The 17,561-nt window shown below is 42.6% G+C and overlaps 1 protein-coding gene across 1 annotated transcript in view; it reads left to right on the forward strand.

Annotated features, from left to right (window-relative positions):
* NIPBL (NIPBL cohesin loading factor) overlaps nt 1-17,561 on the forward strand; it is a 63,446-nt gene that overhangs the window by 41,276 nt on the left and 4,609 nt on the right. The window contains exons 13-40 of the mRNA XM_075847595.1: nt 1,260-1,312; nt 1,363-1,594; nt 1,875-2,026; nt 2,158-2,238; nt 2,894-2,994; nt 3,966-4,098; nt 4,185-4,267; nt 4,366-4,498; nt 4,628-4,771; nt 7,553-7,657; nt 7,765-7,976; nt 8,056-8,158; nt 8,290-8,388; nt 8,473-8,619; nt 8,713-8,847; nt 10,448-10,546; nt 10,637-10,690; nt 10,775-10,883; nt 10,978-11,114; nt 11,201-11,341; nt 11,515-11,608; nt 12,859-13,013; nt 13,101-13,191; nt 13,964-14,137; nt 16,254-16,444; nt 16,557-16,664; nt 16,752-16,952; nt 17,358-17,504. Of these exons, the coding sequence (XP_075703710.1) occupies nt 1,260-1,312; nt 1,363-1,594; nt 1,875-2,026; nt 2,158-2,238; nt 2,894-2,994; nt 3,966-4,098; nt 4,185-4,267; nt 4,366-4,498; nt 4,628-4,771; nt 7,553-7,657; nt 7,765-7,976; nt 8,056-8,158; nt 8,290-8,388; nt 8,473-8,619; nt 8,713-8,847; nt 10,448-10,546; nt 10,637-10,690; nt 10,775-10,883; nt 10,978-11,114; nt 11,201-11,341; nt 11,515-11,608; nt 12,859-13,013; nt 13,101-13,191; nt 13,964-14,137; nt 16,254-16,444; nt 16,557-16,664; nt 16,752-16,952; nt 17,358-17,504 (3,614 nt within the window). The remainder of the gene's footprint in view (nt 1-1,259; nt 1,313-1,362; nt 1,595-1,874; nt 2,027-2,157; nt 2,239-2,893; nt 2,995-3,965; nt 4,099-4,184; nt 4,268-4,365; nt 4,499-4,627; nt 4,772-7,552; nt 7,658-7,764; nt 7,977-8,055; nt 8,159-8,289; nt 8,389-8,472; nt 8,620-8,712; nt 8,848-10,447; nt 10,547-10,636; nt 10,691-10,774; nt 10,884-10,977; nt 11,115-11,200; nt 11,342-11,514; nt 11,609-12,858; nt 13,014-13,100; nt 13,192-13,963; nt 14,138-16,253; nt 16,445-16,556; nt 16,665-16,751; nt 16,953-17,357; nt 17,505-17,561) is intronic.

Consider the following 17,561-nt stretch of genomic DNA (forward strand, 5'->3'; position numbering starts at 1 on the left):
GGTTCACACTGCATTTTTGTATTTCATTTAACGTGTACGCTGGGAAAAGCCCCCGACGTATGCGTAGAACAGAGCCTGTGTCTCGGATGCCCAACATTGGCAGCCAATAATACCCATAGACTAATATGGGATCCGTTTATAACATTATCGTCAATCGGTGACGAATGCCACTGTTTTAAGCATCTGTTTAACTTATCCTTCACCTATAGGCTGTAATTTCATCCATTTAATGAGTACTTTATTAACCCCTTCCCTCCACAGCCATTTTTGGGATTTTCATTTTCGCATTTTCCTCCCCTACTTCCAAAAGCCATAACTTATTTATTTTTCCATCCTCTGAGCCGGAGGAGGGCTTGTTTATTTGCGGAACAAGCTGTAGTTTGTCACAGTACCATTTGTTATATCATATAATGTTTTGGGAAATTGGAAAAAATTTCTTTGTGGTGTGAAATCGGAAAAAAACAGTTATTCCTCCATTGCTTTTTGAGTTTTTTGTTTTTACGGCGTTCACCATGTAGTGAAAATGACATGTTAACATTACTCTGCGGGTCAATACGATTATGGCAATGCAACGTCAGGGGGGACGCCCCCTATTTCTAACTGCTTAGATGCCACGGCCGCTACTGACCGCGACAGCTAAGAGGTTATAGACACCCTTGTCTTATGGAGCTGGCTCAGCCGTGTAAGCCCGCTCCATACTGCCCCCTCTTCCCCGTGTGTGTATGTGTAGATATAGATATATATATATAGATATATACACTGCTGATATTGGAGGGGTTAAAGCGATTGAACAGCCAATGACGTGTCCGTTAAACATACGTTAGATCCATCACCCTTAGGCTAATATGGAATCCGTTGACGGAGAAGGTTTTTTTTTACAGGATATAACCGGATGATATTCTGACCAGATAGAGGCCAAGAGGAAACTGTTTTGGCCTCCATCTAACTAATCAACACTTATGAACATGTTTCACTTGTATATCGTGAGCTTTTCCGGCACACACGCTTAATGGAGGACAAAACGCAGTCTAAACCAAGCCTTACAAAAACCATGGCACTAAAAAAACTGTTTTGATCAATGCTACAGTCGTAGTGTTGGCCGTTCTAATGCACAATATTTCCCACAATACAAACACTTTCCTTACAATCATTTTCTTTCCCCCCAAAAATCGAGGGTAACCCATGACCATGTGCAATTCGTGCTATTTCTATATCCTTTTCAAGCCATTTAATCTTTTTTAATTATGCCGGCGATGCAGTGGAAAGTGCTAGAATACGACGGCACAGATGTCAGGATAGTATATGTGAAGATGTATGATGCTACACGGCGGCACATTTCTAATTGCATGTGTCTCATTGTAGAATAATGATACGGAAGACGAGGAAAAGCTCTGGCGTGATCTGATCATGGAGCGTGTTACCAAATCCGCTGATGCCTGCTTGACAGCGATCAACATCATGACATCCCCCAGTATGCCTAAGGCAGTTTATATTGAGGATGTTATCGAGCGTGTTCTCCAGTACACTAAATTTCATTTACAAAACACACTTTATCCACAGTATGATCCTGTCTATAGGGTCGATCCTCACGGAGGTGAGTTAGTGTTACATGGTGTATGTTGCAGTCTGTTTCTTTGAGTTTCTATGTATACTACTAGTTGTAGATAACATGCATGTATGTTTTGGTGTATGTTCCAGTAGTGTAGCCTTTGGCCTCCCTGCATTAGAGGTTTTGTACATATTCAGATCTGTATAGGTAATAGTCGTTCTCTTCATTTTTGGTTTATAGGGAAAAAATGATTGATTTATAGCAGAGGTTTTTTAATTGAGACTTCTTGGTTTCTCACAATGAATACTGGGCTGTTTCTATGCAGGGGGATTGATGAGCTCAAAAGCAAAACGTGCAAAATGTTCAACCCACAAGCAGAGGGTCATTGTAATGCTGTACAACAAAGTGTGCGACATTGTGGCCAGTCTGTCAGAGCTCCTAGAGATACAACTACTTACAGACACAACCATCCTGCAGGTAAGGGGCATTTCTTTTTCAAGTTGTATGTATCCAATAATCTAAGATTTTTTTTTTTTTTACCAGGAATCTACGTCTAGTCTGTCTGTCTGTCAGCACTTGTGTACTTATCATTATCTTTGTTTCAACAGGTGTCCTCAATGGGGATTACGCCTTTCTTTGTGGAAAGTGTCAGCGAGTTGCAGTTGTGTGCCATCAAGCTAGTTACTGCGGTGAGAATCGATCTGTATAATTTAAGGTTTTTTGTTTTCTCTTAAAGGGCTTGTCCGCTTTGACAATAAGCTGATCACAAAGTGTCATTCTGCTTGGACCCCCAGCGATCAGCTGAAATCTGTTGGGAAACCTGGCAGTGAGTGTTCAGTTTCCCTGCAGCGCCACCGCAACGGAAATGAAGTATTACACAGTGCATTCATATCAGTGTGTTGTCTGTGTAACACAGGACCGCTCCTCCAGAGCGAGAGACGCTCTTTACAACCTCTCTCCATTCTGGCCATGAGATGAGGATCCTGAACAGAGGATCCCCCTTTATTAACTCAGAATTCCCTATTACGGTGTATGGAAATGGGTGTTCTAAACTGGACAACTACTTTAACTTCCATAAAGTTGTAATGGATAGTCGTGGACTTCTAGAGTCAGCTTTGTTGGATGCACATCCTGGCTCTAGCTATTAGAGCAGTTTCATGCATGACACCCTTACTTTCATCTTTCATGGCCTAATAGAACAACCTCTTTTTAGGGGCGAGAAAGATCTCCATCCTGTCTGTAGCCTTCACAAAACGCTGTAACAATATAGACATCATCTAGTTTCAAATCCATATTACCATGTCTGAAGATCTGTAGCTAACTTACCTTCTGTCTTTTTCACAGGTATTTTCCAGGTACGAAAAACACAGGCAGCTGATTTTGGAGGAGCTGTTCACCTCTCTTGCAAGACTGCCAACAAGTAAAAGAAGCCTAAGGAATTTTAGGTATTTTTTGTCTTGCCTTACTGAAAGCATATTTTATTTTAACATAATGCATGTAAGCTGGCCCTCGCTTTTCATTGTTGGACATAGACACCTTGGTACCTGTGTTTCCCATTGACAGCTACCAAAGTGTTGGTGTCTCCCAGTGAGGTCAGTAAAAGGATTTTACGGTGAGTTATCAAAAAATACCCATTCTTATGGTTAAAGTGTAAGTAAACTTATAAAAAAACTTTTGACCTATCAGTTTTGATTGGTGGGGGTCCAAACAGTGAGACCCCCACCGATCGCTAAAACAACTTTGTTTCTGATCGTTTTTTCTTGGAGCGCTGTACGGGCTCAATAGAAAGTCTGAGTCCGTACACCACTCTGAAGAAAGCCAAACAATAAACTCAGCGCTCACCCAAGTCCTACTGCCGCTTCATTTTAGTGATATGTGGGGGTCTCAGTGCTTAGACCCCACCAATCAAAAATTCGGACATTTCACTATGACATGTCAATTGTTGATCAGTGGGGGTCCAAGCACTGAGACCTCCACCGATCGCTAAAAGGAAGCGGCGGAAGGGCTCGGGTAAGCACTGTGCCGCTTCGTTCTTAATCGGCTTTCCTCGGAGCAATGTACAGTCATAGACTTTCTATTGAACCCGTACGGCGCGCCGAGGAAAGCCGATCAGAAACTAAGTGACACAGCGCTCACCCGAGTGCTTCTGCTGCTTCATTTTAGCAATCGGTGGAGGTCTCAGTGCTCAGTGATCTTGTCCTAAGTTTTTAAAAAGTTTAGTTACCCTTTAAAGGGAAATGGCTGAAATAAAATTGAAGGCTTCCTGACCACTTTTCAAGTACTGAAATTTAGATACAGGGTTTTGGTAGACATGACTCCTATGTTTGGAAAAATCCCATGTTCCAGAGAAAATTAGTCCTTTGCTGACACTATGAATCTTGATCTGCTATTTATAATTTTTTTTGTGCTCCTGCAGGTTAAACAGCAGTGATGATGATGGGGAAGCCATGTACATACAAATGGTAACCGCACTGGTCTTACAGCTGATACAATGTGTAGTGCATCTTCCATCCGATAGGGATCATATAGAAGAGGAGTCAAACAAGAAAGTAAGAAATCTTGGATTTTACCGAGACAGGTTTGCAGTTGAGATCCTTTGCCAGCCATTCTTATCAATCTCCATTTGTGTTTCCAGATTGACCAGGATGTTTTTATCACCAACTCATATGAAACTGCCATGCGGACAGCGCAGAATTTTCTATCTATTTTTCTGAAAAAGTGAGTATGGGGGGCTTTATATTATCTCCTACCAAAAGCATTGTATAAATACCTGTCTGTAATTTGCAGGTATTATAATGACTTGATTTTTCCTATAGGTGCGGAAGTAAGCAGGCGGAGGAGGACTACAGGCCACTGTTTGAAAACTTCGTCCAGGATCTTCTGTCTACTGTTAACAAGCCTGAGTGGCCAGCGGCTGAACTCTTGCTGAGTTTGCTTGGTCGACTCTTGGTAGGGTTTTATTTTTTGTTTGCATATCCTTTATTTAAGATATTGAATTATGACGACGGCCTTCAAGGTTGTCTGTTGGCTGCGTTTAACAGACATAACTTATAAAGATTTTGTTGCTTGTGTTTATAGGTTCATCAGTTTAGTAACAAGTCCACAGAGATGGCGCTACGTGTGGCTTCCTTGGACTACTTGGGTACAGTAGCAGCACGACTCAGGAAGGACGCAGTTACCAGCAAGATGGACCAAGGATCAATAGACCGAATACTAAAGCAGGTGAGAAATGGGCTTTGAGAATTGATATACCCATAGCTAACGTGTAAGAAACCTGTTTAGTAAGAACACAATAGCCCACATTTATCAATGTATTTGCTACAGTTTTTTTTATGTAAACCGCCAAAAAGTGTCACCAATCATTTACTGTGCCATAATTGCTCAAAAATGTTACTGTATATGCCACACTCGCCAAAAATGGAAAGTTTGTGCATAGCCCCAATGAAGTGCTCGTGGTCTCCATATTTAGCACAGATTTATTCAGGTGAAAGCCAGAAAATGATGCAATTTTGGGCACAAATCTATGCCTACTCATAGCAGGCATAGATTTAATTTTCTGACATTCAGGCCCCATGCACACAACCGTAAAAACTCCCGTAATTACGGCACATTTTTATGGGCCCATGGACTTCTATTGGCCACGGGTACCTCCACGTTTGCTTACGGAAAGGTGCCCGTGCCGTTGAAAAAGATAGAACATGTCCTATTTCAGGCCGTAATTACGGCACGGCCAGCCCATAGAAGTCTATGGGGCTCCCGTAATTACGGGTGACTACGTGTGTGCATCCGTAATTACTGGAGCGTTGCTAGGAGACGTCAGTAAATAGTCACTGTCCAGGGTGCTGAAAGAGTTAAGCGATCGGCAGTAACTGTTTCAGCACCCTGGACAGTGACTACCGATCACAATCTAGATAAAGCTGTAAAAAGAAAAAAGACGTTCATACTTACCCAGAACTCCCTGCTTCCTCCTCCAGTCCGGCCTCCTGGGATGACGTTTCAGCCCATGTGACCGCTGCAGCCAATCACAGGCTGCAGCGGTCACATTGACTGCCGCGTCATCCAGGGAGGTCGGATTGGATGTCAAGAGAGGGACGCGTCACCAAGACAACGGCCGGGTAAGTATGAATTTCTTTTACTTTTATTACGGAAAGGGCTGTCCCTTCTCTCTATCCTGCACTGATAGAGAGAAGGGCTGCCGATTACTGCAGTGCAATTTTGCAGCCAAAAATACGGGTGGCATACTGGTGACACCGGACCCGTACTTACGGGCAAGGGGCCATAAATACTGGTGCAATACGGGTCAAATACGTGTGACCAAGGACCCGTATTTACGGGTGGACAAAAATACGGGCGTGTGCATGGGGCCTCAGGCTGTCAAAAATGCGGCTTGTGAAACGCTAGCCTTAAAGGGAATGTGACGCTAGAATTTTTTTTTTATTTTTTTTTTTTAGTTAAGCAGTTAGTATATAAATGATTACACATTGTTATAATTTTTTTTTAAATTTTAAGTCAGGAAATATTATAAATTAGATTCTAATTTATAACATTTCCATGTGATGGTCACTAGAGGGAGCAATTCCCAAAATTGCAGCATTGGCATGTGGTAAAGCAACCTCATTGCTTTATGCTGCAAAATTGGAGAAGACACACTCGCTCTAGTGTGCTCAAACAATCCCCCCTCCTTTATCCTGGCTAGTGCCAGGATAAAGGAGGGGGTGGAATGTTGAAACCTCCTACACTGTGCCGCCATTTGTTGAGCAAATGCACAGTGTAGGAGGATTAGATACAGTGGTTATAACACAAACATGACTTACCTGCTGCCTCCGCTCCTAGTCCTTGCTTCGGAACATATGGACGGAAGCCGCGACCGGAAGTAGTCATCTTACTGTCCAACCGCGGCTTCCGGTCCACATGAAAATGGCGCCGGATGTCGCACTGCCGAAGACCTTCCATTTGGACTGTGTGGGAACGGCGCATGCACAGACGGCGTACACTATAGTGAATGGAACGGCTCCCGTTCGCATTCACTATGGGGATGTATGTGCCGTATTCCCTCTGTATGTGTCGTTAATCGACAGAGATGAAAAAAAAAAATGGCAGCCCCCATAAGAGAAGTAAAAGTCAGAAAAAAGTAAAACACAAAAACATAAATAAATAAAATGTATTTTAATAACATACTAAAATCAAGAACATATAAAAAAATTTTTTATCATGACACCTTCCCTTTAAAGAGATTTTCCCATCTTAAACCTTTATGGCATATCCAAAGGATATGCCATAAATGTCCGATGCATGCGGGTCCCTCACCCATCTCTAGAATAGGGACCCCTTTCCTACCTTCTCTTGCTCTCGCTGCCCTACGGCTATTGACTGACGAGGTTGTCGGGAGTTTGTAAACGACTGAGCTGGCGAAGTGACAATGCTTCCGTAACCTTCATAGAAATGAATAGGAGTTACGGATACAGTATAGCACGCAGAGCTACGCTATTTCCGGAACTTGGGAACTACGCAAACAGCTTATCTAGCTGTGCTACGCTGTTTGCATAATTATGGTTATGGAAACAGCGCAGTTCAGCGAGCTCAGCTGTTTCTGTACTCCCAACCACCTTGTCAACCGGAGAGCAGCAACCCCTGGGACCCGCACCTATCGAACATTTATGGCATATCCTCCGGATATGCCATTAATGACCAACATGAGGAAAAACATATGTATATTAGGAGATGAGAGAAGCAATGTCTGTCAAGTAATGCCCCCTAGTGTTAAAACCTATATTTGGGGTGTGGCTATACTGTAAGAATTAAATGAAGTCTTGCTGCTGTGTTCTAGCCCAAGTACACTTAAATAAAAATCACCAGATATGAGAAATGTTATATAAACTTTTCAAAATTTTTGTCATTCAGTACCACCTCAAAATACTAAACTTCCAGTGTCTGCTACAAAATTGTTCATAGTGTATTGTGTTTCTCATAATGCTTAGAGTTCCGGTTTGATTTTTTTTTTAGTCTGTATCATTACAAGCCCCTGAAGGTGAAGATGAGATTCAGCAGCTCCAGAAGGCTCTATTAGATTACCTGGAGGAGAATACGGAGACCGATCCGTCTCTAGTGGTACGTTTTGCTGCATCGTCCGCACTGTAACTTGAACCTTTCAGGGCTCCAGGTGAAGCTTGTAAATACTCAGTTGAACACATCCCCCGCTTTCTCCTCTTCCTCAGTTTTCTCGGAAATTTTATATAGCTCAGTGGTTCCGTGACACTACAATGGAGACAGAAAAGGCCATGAAATCCCAAAAGGATGAGGACTCTGAAGGAGCACACCACGCAAAAGAGGTTGAGTCCACAGGAGAGATTATGCAGCGAGCAGAAAAGCGCAAAAAATTCCTCCGCAGCATCATTAAAACCGCACCATCACAGTTTAGCACTTTGAAGTAAGCCGCAAAAGAAACGTAACTCGCTCTAGTATCGTCTGGTGACCGCGTAGTAACGGTTTCTAATCTTTTCTTCTAGGTCAAGTTCTGACACCGTTGACTATGACGATGCTTGTTTGATTGTGCGATACTTGGCCTCTATGAGGCCGTTTGCCCAGAGTTTTGATATTTATTTGACCCAGGTAAATAGGAAATAATGGAATCACGTTCGCAAAGCTATGGCTGAAGCTTCGCACCACACTTTCCATGACTGTATTCCAGATAACGTGGTCACAAAGCCTGGTGCATTACTGATAGTTTTTATTTGTTACAGATTCTGCGGGTACTAGGGGAGAATGCAATTGCTGTCCGAACGAAGGCCATGAAGTGTTTGTCTGAAGTTGTAGCCGTAGATCCGAGCATCCTTGCCAGGGTATGATTTTGACTTGTAATGCAGTGAAGTTTTGATCATTTTTATTTTTTCATTTGGTAATCTTGGGCCGCCTTCCTCCTACAGCTGGATATGCAGAGAGGAGTTCATGGGAGACTGATGGACAACTCAACCAGTGTGCGAGAAGCAGCAGTGGAGCTGTTAGGACGCTTTGTGCTCTGCAGACCCCAGCTTGCTGAGCAGTATTATGAAATGCTCGTTGAGAGGATACTGGTAAGTGTGTCGCGAGGGCCTGTAGCCACATCCACACCAAAATGTATTGTTTCGAATATTTTGTCTCATTACATCTTTATCATTAAAATGCAGGACACTGGTATTAGTGTGAGGAAGAGGGTGATAAAGATCTTGCGAGATATCTGCTTGGAGCAACCAACCTTTCCAAAAATTACAGAGATGTGCGTGAAGATGATCCGCAGAGTCAATGATGAAGAAGGCATTAAGGTAAGAGCACATAGACGTGTACTGAAGCATACACATAGGTAAGGACACCCCCCCCCCCCCCCCACTATAGTATGATGTGTCGTGGGACTAATGAATTGCTAAATCACAGGTTTTGTTTTTTTTACTCATTAAGGATGGTTTATGGAAATGTAGCATGGGCTCTAAGTTTTCTTGATTTTTAAAGATGTTCTGAGAAGAATGAAAAAAGTAGATTTTATTAAGACTTTTTTCAAATACTTACCATTAGCCAATCAGAGGATTGCCCTCAGTAATACAGGACACAGGCTTTACTTTCATTTTAGCAGAGTGAGGTCAAAATCTGATGAGATTCTCTTCTTCTCTGGGATATTCCAACTCTATGGCAGGAGGGTGGGGGGGGGGGCTGATTCGATACAGCAACTGATTGGTTAATAAAAGATATTAAAATATTTTTGACATTAAGTAAAGCCCTGGTGGATTAATTCCTCAATGCATCGAAATGGATGGCAAAGCAGCGGAAAATTCACTCACCACCTGCCAGGAGTCTGAACTTGACTTCATGCAAAATATTGTTATTTATCAGCCATGTAATAAGGTTTCCCTGTGTAGTATTATACAGCCCAGCTAGAGGTGGAGGCAGCTGCTTGTAAAGTGTTAATTTGTTAAAGGAGGAGACAGGTGCATGTAGAGGGTTAATCTAACAGAGGAGCACGGAGACTGCTGCTTGTTCAGCGTTAATCTGCTAGGAAAAGAGGAGACAGCTGCTTGTAAAGGGTTAAAGGGGTTCTCCGGGAAGTGTACATTTTTTTCTTATGAAATAAAGTTAAAAAAAAAAAGCCATACTTGCCTTTTCTTGCCCCTGGCGATTCAGCACTGTCGCTCCAGTGGCAGTCCTGGTGCTTGTTTACGTGCACGTAGCTGCAGTCATTCAGAGGGCTCAGCGGCCATATGTTGTATTTATGGCATTATGCCAGAAATACGATTAGTCACCAGAGAGACCCACTGAGCCCTCTTATTGGCTGCCGTGGACACATACTACATGCATGCAAACAAGTATTGGGTCCCCCGCCGGAGCGACCCGGTGCTTGAGAAGGAGACAGCTGCTTGTAAAGGGATAATCTGCTAGAGAGGGAAGTTACCTATAAAGGGTTAATCTGCTAGAAGAGGAGAAGACTTCTTGTAAAGGGTTAATCGGCTAGTTAGGGGTAAATACAGCTGCTTGTAAAAGGTTGTTCTGAGTCTCTCACTACATACACCCTGAGAAGAAAGCGGTGACAGGATTTACCTCCGCCTCCTCTAGCCTTCACCTCCGCCTCCTCTAGCCTTCTCCTCCCCCTGCTGTTTTATAATACACAGGAATTCATCTTATACTGCTGCTAATATAACTACATCCAGCATGAAGTAACATCGAATCAGAGATCTTCACTGTGTAAACCTGCTACACACTACGTTACCCCCCCTAGTTAGTGGACTCAACACTTTTTTGAGACCCTAATATAACCTCAAAACTGGGGGAGGGGGGGAAAGTTATTGCCTTGGAAACATTCTGTTCATTGGACAGACTAGTAGCTACGTAAGGACTAAACTAATGCTATACATTTCTGTCATTTTTCCTCCATAGAAATTGGTGAATGAAACATTCCAGAAACTCTGGTTCACACCAACCCCCCAAAATGATAAAGCCGCGATGACCCGAAAAATCCTGAACATAACAGATGTGGTAAGCACTACCGGAAGTTGCGTTTGGTAATGCCCATTGTATGCATCAGTACCTGTTCACTCACCAGGATTATATTGGGCTTTTATTTAGGTTGCCGCTTGCAAGGACACGGGTTACGACTGGTTTGAACAACTGCTTCAAAATGTGAGCAGAAGATCTTCATTATAAGGGAAATGTCATTTGCTTTTCAGGAGAAAAATTCACCTCCATTTGTCTCAATCTTCGCAGCTTTTAAAAATCGAAGAAGATGCCTCATACAAGCCTGTAAGAAAAGCCTGTACACACTTAGTGGACAACCTGGTGGAGCACATCATCAAGTATGAGGAGTCCATGGCTGGTATGTGGACATTCAGCTTATACTGAGGTTAAACCATGAAATCTGAACATAATGAGAGATATTATAAGCTTTTTGTTTTATTTTAACCCCCTAGAATCGGACAATAAAGGTGGGAATTCGGGCCGGCTGGTTGCCTGCATCACCACTCTGTTCTTATTTAGTAAAATCAGGCCTCAGTTGATGGTAAAACACGCCATGACCATGCAGCCGTACCTCACCACTAAATGTAGTGTAAGTACCACAAGGCACGGACGTTACTCAGGATCCATCGGAGAAGTCATGTGTTTATTTACTCTCATATTGATCTCATGTTACAGACCCAGAATGATTTCATGGTAATATGCAATGTGGCGAAAATCTTGGAGCTGGTTGTGCCACTAATGGAGCATCCGAGTGAGACTTTCCTCGCCACTATAGAGGAGGACCTCATGAAACTAATCATCAAATATGGCATGACAGTAAGTTTCCTATAAATCACGTGGTGTAAGCCAGACCTTATTATGATGGCTTATGCTTTGACGACTATGTAGCAAGATAAAGTGATACAATATTATTCCTGTGGCTATCATTAGGTAGTATTGCTTTATATTGGAAAATGACCTTTTGGCTTTTTTTTTATTTTTTATTCCAGGTAGTACAGCATTGTGTAAGCTGTCTCGGGGCTGTGGTAAACAAAGTAACGCAGAATTATAAGTTTGTTTGGGCCTGTTTTAATAGATATTATGGTAAGTTTATATGTATATTTTTCTCATTTAGGATGTAGAAAATCATGATGTTTATTGTACTTGCTCTAGATGGCACTCCAGGTTCCTTGTCCTATTTCAAGTCTTAAAGGATAAAGGCAATGTCTACTCTGAAAGAGTAACTGTATTTTCCAAAAACTTTTGACATGTCATAGCGACATATCAGAAGTTTGGATCTGGTAGGGTTCCGGGTGCAGATACACAGACCATCAATAAAACGTAGGTGCGGGAGCGCTCAGCTGAGATCTTTGCACTTTTGACTGTAATCGAAGCTCTTCGGCAGCCTGAAGACGGGTCATATAAAAGATCTATGAGCCTATCTGCAACCCGACGACGAGCGCCGAACACAGCCAAAGGTGTAGAGCTCTCAGCTAAGAGCTTCTATACCGGAGTTTTAGCGAAGGTCAGTGATCAGCCCCTGAACCCCACTGATCAAAACTTCTCATGTCGCTGTGACATATCAAGTTTTTTTTGTTTTTTTTTCTAAAGTGCAGTTACTCTAAAGAAGCATTCCCAGCAGAAATATTTCAGTTTCCTCCAATAGTAGCGTTGATCAGATAAATAGTAGTGTAGTTAGTGTGCCTACTGAGCGCTTAATTCGTGAGTAATCCGCTCAGACTCCCAGAATCCCACAGCCTCTTCTCTGTGGACCGGAAGTCAGTTTCTCTACGCATCGTATGAGGGCCACATTGAGCGACTGCACAGAGAAACTGATTTGCGGTCCAGAAATACGAGGCTGTGGGACTCTTAGTCTGAGCGTGGTCATGTGGCACAAATACCTGAATTGTCTGACAAATGCTCGTTTGGCAGACGGCTGTTCCTCTCGACTCCCTATGGCCGAGCATGTGTGTGTCTTCATTGGGGAGAGGGGAATAAGCCAGGATATGCCCGCAGACTCCCCTGGCGGTGACTTATCTGAGGGTAAGGACACCCCTGTGCACATTACATAGTGTGTGGGTTTGTCCGACTGTCATATATTGCCTATATGTACCTTAGACAAGCCATTCTATAGTTAATGTTGTATTATATTCATATAGAGGTTCAACTGCGGGTCCCAAACCATGCTTTTCTATGGACAACCTGTGGAAAAGGTTTTATTTTGTTTTGCTTCTTAATGCAAAGCGTAAACTAGGCCTTATGATGTTTCCACAAGGTAGAGAATGCAGAGCTGCATGATGGGAAAAAAAATAAAGTGCATTTATCTTAATTCTGCATTGTAAACTTATTTCCAGGCGCTCTTATAAAGTTAAAAACCGAGCATCAAGAAGACGCAAACAGCACAGTCCTGACCACTAACAAGCCAGCTCTCCTGCGGTCGCTTTTTACTGTTGGGGCTCTCTGTCGACATTTTGACTTTGATCAAGAAGATTTCAAGGGTAGCAGCAAAGTAAGTGTCAGATCTGCAGGATTTTCACCTCGTATTTAGGTGATCATCGGTTCTAATGCTGCATTTTTTTTTTTATTTATGTTGCAGGTCAACATTAAGGACAAAGTTTTGGAGTTACTGTTGTATTTTACAAAACACTCAGATGAAGAAGTGCAAACTAAAGCCATCATTGGTCTTGGTGAGAGAGTACTTTTTTTCCATTGCTAAGGTGTTTTTTGCTTGTCTTTAGAGGGGTGTCTTACATCTTCTGGAAGTTTTCATATGTAAATGTTTTCAAGAGATTTCTTAAGTCACCATTTTTCGCTGGGATCACATACTCCAGTTTTTCGGCCTGAAAGTTTTAAAGGGGTTTGTCCAGGAATAGAAAAACATGGGTGTTTTCTTCCTAAGACAGCACTACACCGGTCTACAGGTTGTGTGTGGTCCTGCAGCTCAGCCCCGTTCACGTCAATGGTGCTGAGCTGCATTACCTGACAGAATCTGTAGACAGATGTGGTGCTGTTTTTTGGAGAAAGGCAGCCATGTTTTTTTAACGTGGACAACCACTTCAACCTAGCTGGGATTGCCCACTGTCAGAACACTAGTTGTTATAATACAGTAACTTTTGTTTAACACCTTTATGACCAGGCCATTGGGCTGTCAGGTGGGCCCATCCTCTTTTGTAATGGCTATGATGCCGCTGTCACTTTTGACCGCGGCATCTAAGTGATTAAACAGCCAGGGTCAGAGTTACCTCCGGCACCTGATGTTAAACAATGGTGTCAGCTGTAATATACAGCGGACACCAACAGCGTATGGAGCGGGCTCAGCCTGTGAGAGCGCTCCATACAACTCTCCTCCCCCATGCCGTACATATGCAGTACTTGGTCGTAAATGGGTTAACCACATGTTCATTGTCTATTATTTGGCAGTTTAATGTAGTAATCTTTTTGGATGTTTTTACTTTCTAGGGTTTTCATTCATTCAGCATCCAATTCTTATGTTTGAAGTGGAGGTGAAAAATTTGTATAACAATATTCTCTCCGACAAGAGCTGCTCAGTGAACTTAAAAATTCAAGTTCTGAAGAACCTCCAGACCTACCTACAAGAGGAAGACACGCGGATGCAGCAAGCGGACAGAGACTGTGAGTGAATGGACACCAGTCTAGTAACTAAAACTTTTACCATTGGTCAGCCTGATCTTCCATTTAGTTTATCCTACCCATGACATACATGATTCTACCCAAACAAAATGGCCTAGTTGGAGTTTGCTTGTGCCAATCCTTTACATAAGAACCCTACGGTTGGATATCCGGTGGCACCATGTGCCGTACACTTACAACAATGGAAGCCTGATATTAATGGCCAGTAGCCTAAATTATTCATCAAAGTGATGACAAAGAAGCAACATCACCTGCGAGAGGACAGCTGTGATTGACAGGCAGGCTTCTATGGGCAACATCAGAGATAACTGTGATATCGGCTGGTTAACCCTTTAGATGTCGCAAACAATAGTAACACTGACATCTAAAAGATAAAGACAAAAGGATGGTACTCCCTTTGTCCTACCATCGCTATACCCACGTGGTCTCAAGGGCCTATGGTTCAATATGGCAGCTAGAAAGGCCCCATTACTTCCATATATAGTTGCCCTTTAGGCATGGCCTAGTAGATTCCTGTCCGTTTTTCACTGACAGGCACTTATGCATTGCTATACAGGGGGATGCATACAATGCATTGTATGTTAAAAGTAAAACTCAAAGTATAAAAACAAAGTTTAATAAAGTTATAAAAAAAAGACAAAGATTGAAAATATTTCTTTCCAGTCACAGAATTTATAGAATATAAGTCATCAAACATAAAAAAGAAAACAAAACCGTATACATGTTTAGTACCCTGTAAACATAACGAAAGGCAGAATAAACCTTAACGTTGTTTATTCAGCATGGTAAACTGAGTTTTTCTTTTTGCCTTACACTAAAAAAAATATTCTAAAATAGATGTACTCCAAAATGGCGCTATTAAATAAAACTGCCGCAAAAATGAAAAGGCTGTTCATTAATTATGAAAACCGAAAAATAAAAGCAGTAATGTCTGTTGGAATACTGGGGCAAATATTTCCTGCCACCTCTAGGTCAAAATTGGCTGCATCTTTAAAGGCTATGGACACTTTTGCGCTGACTTTTTTTTTTTTTTATTTTTTTTTTATTCGTGGTTTGCGTCTTAAATTCAAAATTAAGCAACTTAATAGTATTCATTAAAATTTGCTACCATTTTGCTGCTGTAGAGTCTGTGTAACTCCTGTACATAACTGGCTGCGCTGCTGCTTCCTGACAATAACCCGACAGCACACTGCTCCTGTCGGGGAGTTCTGTCACATGCCCCCTCCTCTTATTTTAGTGTTTGAGAGAGCACCAGTGTGGAAGTTGCACACATCAGATCAGAGTGTGAAGAGGGAGGAAAGCTTCCAAGTCTTCAGGGAGGGGGCAAAGTTCACACAGGCTGTACTGTATTAGAGGGAAGATAGGGATGAAAGCACACACAACGGAGGGAATGCGAGATCGCACAGGCTGTACTGTATTAGAGGGAAGGTAGGGATGAAAGCACACACAACGGAGGGGATGCGAGATCGCACAGGCTGTACTGTATTAGAGGGAAGGTAGGGATGAAAGCACACACAACGGAGGGGATGCGAGATCGCACAGGCTGTACTGTATTAGAGGGAAGGTAGGGATGAAAGCACACACAACGGAGGGGATGCGAGATCGCACAGGCTGTACTGTATTAGAGGGAAGGTAGGGATGAAAGCACACACAACGGAGGGGATGCGAGATCGCACAGGCTGTGTAGAACCCATGGCAGACTCTGCAAGGGGAGGGGGGGAGGTGTTACACTCTTCAGCATCAGTGCCTCTCGCCACATGACATGGGCTGTAGAAGGAGAAAGTACATGAATGAATCTATGCTAACACATGAGAGCTAGTGAAGGAAGCAGCATTCTGGATACACAGACTTCACATCTAGCATGTCTTACTGGGAGGGACACATCCACATGAAAAAAAAGTCAAAGTGAATAAAGGAATGAAGATTGCAGCCTGACACTTAGTGCAACGGTTTTAAACCCCAGGTAACCACTTTCATGTATGTGAAAATGTGTCCATAGTCTTTAAGGGGTTAATTAATTTGCTAGCATACTTTGTATTATTCAGCGCTCATGTTCCTCTAGCCTTTCATTACTTTAACCTCTTATTTTGGTTCACAGGGAAAAAACTTTCAAAGCAGGAAGACCTGAAAGAGATGGGAGATATTTCCTCAGGGATGAGCAGCTCCATTATGCAGCTTTACCTCAAACAGGTTTTGGAGTCGTTCTTTCACAAGCAGTCAAGTGTCCGGCATTTTGCTCTCAATGTCATCGCATTGACGCTAAACCAGGGTCTTATCCATCCTGTGCAGGTGCGCCATACCGAGCTTCTATACATAAAATCGTGTGCCGGGAAAAGATTTTCCCATTTCTATATAATTGTCTCATTTCTTTTCTTTTATCAATTCTCTTCCTCGATTCCAGTGCGTGCCATATCTTATTGCAATGGGGACAGACCCTGAGCCATCCATGCGGAACAAATCCGATCAGCAACTTATTGAGATAGACAAGAAATACACTGGATTCATCCATGTGAGTGCATCCCCTCTACTGTAGGCGATCATCGTGGCGAAGTCTAGTTTTAAAGCGACTTCTAATGTTCCTTGACGTTTGTTTCAGATGAAAGCGGTAGCTGGCATCAAGATGTCCTACCTGGTGCAGCAAGCTATTCTTTCCGACGCCAAGCGTGTCGTGCGCGGGTTCCGGCAAGACGAGGCCAACAGTGCTCTGTGCTCCCACCTCTATTCTATGATCCGATCGAACCGTCAACACAGACGAGCTTTCCTCATCTCATTACTCAACCTGTTTGATGATGCTGCGGTATGATTAGATTTACATCTTCTTTTGCTATTCCACTCTCTCGGGTCGAGGTTACCATAAATTGATCTAAACCCATTTAGTTTCCTAGGAGAATTTCTGTCAATTACATTCCTGAAGCTTAAAGAGGGTTGTCCAGGATTAGAAAAACATGGCTGATCACTTCCAAAAACAGCACCACCCCTGTACACAGGTTGTATGTGGTATTGTAGATCAGCCCAGTGCACTTCAGTAAAGCTGATCTGCAATACCAGATATTTAAATCCCCTCAACCCCTTTAAATTTGCTGCATTCTGTTGTGCCATTCACCATCATGTATTATGTTGATCACAAATACGCCGACATAGGGAATGAATGAAAGTCTCTGCAATAGTGAACCTGAGTTATTGTTTTTCCCCTGTTTTTCAGAAAACGGAAGTGAATATGCTTGTGTATATAGCGGACAATCTAGCCGGTTTTCCATATCAAAGTCAGGAGGAGACGCTGTTCATTATGCATCACATAGACATTACATTATCTGTCTCGGGTAGTAATCTCTTGCAGTCATTTAGAGAGGTAAGTGTGTTCTATTATGGTGCGTTTTTTCGTCGGTCTGGTACATTGTAATGTCAG

This window comes from Rhinoderma darwinii, chromosome 1 (genome assembly GCF_050947455.1).
Source record: "Rhinoderma darwinii isolate aRhiDar2 chromosome 1, aRhiDar2.hap1, whole genome shotgun sequence".
Lineage (NCBI taxonomy): Eukaryota > Metazoa > Chordata > Amphibia > Anura > Rhinodermatidae > Rhinoderma > Rhinoderma darwinii.